We start from the raw sequence: 2,500 nt of genomic DNA, 5'->3' as shown, positions 1-2,500 counted from the left end.
TATATATATATGTATATATATATATATATATATATATATATATGTATATATATATATATATATATGTATATATATATATATATATATATATATATATATATGTATGCATGTATGTATGTATTTGTGTGAAGATGTTTGTATATCCGTATATTTGAGCCTGTGCGTGCGCATGTACTTGTACAAATATGTACCTCTATATGTATGGATGCTTCCACTAATGTTTAAAAGTGAGCAAAAAATTTTACGTATACGTATGTGGGTTTGTATGCATGTGAATTAGTGTATGCGTTTGGAGATACGTCTAACTGTACCTGTGTATGAGTATCGTATGTATGTGTGTGTGCGTTGATTCTTGTGTCTGTATAGATTTATCTGTTGTTTGCAGTATTGTGCACATTACTGTGCAGGTACAGAAATAGGTGTCTATGCGTTTTCACAAGAAATATTTACAGGTAATATAACATAATGACAAAGTTAAGTGGAACGTCGTATTTGAAGACTCCATGATCATTTTCAGACAGGATTGAAGACGAGGACTTGGGAGTCCCTTTGTGCCGGCTCAACGCTTCTCTAATGTCTCCAGGAATTCGAGTTTCTCCCACGCTGGATCAGGTACAAGAAGCTGTTAACCGTGTTGCTCGCATCATCTTGTCTACGGCCAAAGGAGTCTCACAATGGGTTCGCCATAGGAAAGAGCAAGCAAGTATCTATTCATATTTTATATTAATTATAGGGATTACCCCTTAACAGAGCACACACGTGACAATTATTCTGATGTAATCAGATGAATCTTACGAAAATAATTTGGAAGTTCATGTTGTCAGTGTTTCCCCGTAGCGTAGCCGGGCCGGCGCAGCCGGTGGGCTTGTAAATGAATAAATAAATAAATAAATAAATAAATAAATAAATAAATAAATAAATAAATAAATAAATAAATAAATAAATAAATAAATAAATAAATAAATAAATAAATAAATAAATAAATAAATAAAATAAATGAATGAATGAATAAATAAATAAATAGATAGATACATAAATAAATAAACAAATAAATAAATAAATAAATAAATAAATAAATATATCTTTTCATTTATGTATTAATTTGTTTATAAATAAACAGATAAATAAATAAATGAATTAATTAATTAATTAATTAATTAATAAATAAATAAATAAATAAATAAATAAATAAATAAATAAATATATAAATAAATAAATAAATGTATAAATAAATAAATAAACAAATAGATAATTCACATTAAAGAAACTTCAGTGCTTAAATAGATTAATAACCTAAGAGAGGACCTATTTTTGATTGCTAAAATGTGCACACTCACACATGAAAACATCCATTGACAAATGTACAAATGCAAACAAGTTCACACACACACACACACACACACACACACACACACACACACACACACACACACACACACACACACACACACACACACACACACACACACACACACACACACACACACACACACACACACACACACACACACACACACACACACACACACACACACACACACACACACACACACACACACACACACACACACACACACACACACACACATATTGCTTTTTATTTCTTGTCAACATATGGTTCTGCGTTCTTTTTCCCATAATAATGCTTGGCAAAACTTACATCTGAATTTTCCAATTTCTCCGATCGAATGAAGCGGAACTCCTTTCTTATCGGTTTCTCGTAAAGAACCTTTATAAACTGTGGATATTCTATCTAACGATTCCACAAAAGTTTGATTTTTTTATTATTGAGTTTGTTACGCTGTTCTCGCAAGTTATCTATATAGGCGATTTGTGGTGGTGTTAAATATCTGTTCAAAACACCCTTTTTATATTTTTTAAATTCTTTTTTTCCTTTAAGTAATAACTTTTTTTTACTTGCTTTTCTTGTTTCAAAACTTTGCGAATTGTTAAAGCTTTTGCTTTGGCCTCTCTCCGTTCCTTTCTAGCCTCCTTCCTCTTCATTCGTTCTTCTTCCTTAGCTTTTTTACTGTCCTCATTTTGAATACGCACCATTTCAATTTTCTTTAGACGTTCTTTCTCGTTTTCAATACGTTTGTTAATCATTAAGTCTTTTGCTTCTTGAATTATGTTAACGTTTTCTTCTATTTTCGTGTCAATACTCTTGCTGATTTGGTCTCTTACTTTTTTAATAGCATACTTGTTAACGCGGTCTATTCGCCTTTGAGCTTTAAAAGTTCTTTCAAGATAACTTTTTTGATGGTCTAGGTTATCCGATTTGCCATCTTTTTTTGTAAAATTGTTGTACCCTGAGAAGTAATGTTTTTCAAATACGTCTGAATTCTCTTGTTAAATTTCCTTATCGGATGCTTCGAGAGACTCAAAAATTTCATCACTATACTCATGATTTTTGTCCTCTTTCAGTTTCTTATTAAATGTTAATAATTTTCGATGAAACATCTTTATCGATTCTCTCACTGAAAACATATTGGTTTTGATG

General features: G+C 30.6%; 1 protein-coding gene across 1 annotated transcript in view; it reads left to right on the top strand.

The window, feature by feature from the left end:
• LOC143033572 (dynein axonemal heavy chain 5-like) overlaps positions 1-2,500 on the top strand; it is a 114,708-nt gene that overhangs the window by 24,571 nt on the left and 87,637 nt on the right. Inside the window, exon 11 of the mRNA XM_076199063.1 lies at positions 518-678. Within this exon, the coding sequence (XP_076055178.1) occupies positions 518-678 (161 nt within the window). The remainder of the gene's footprint in view (positions 1-517; positions 679-2,500) is intronic.

Source organism: Oratosquilla oratoria, chromosome 16 (assembly GCF_046742065.1).
Source record: "Oratosquilla oratoria isolate Oo_2021 chromosome 16, ASM4674206v1, whole genome shotgun sequence".
NCBI classification, from domain to species: Eukaryota; Metazoa; Arthropoda; class Malacostraca; order Stomatopoda; family Squillidae; genus Oratosquilla; species Oratosquilla oratoria.
The sequence above is the reverse complement of the archived record's forward strand: the minus strand, read 5'-3'. Positions and strand labels throughout refer to the sequence as shown.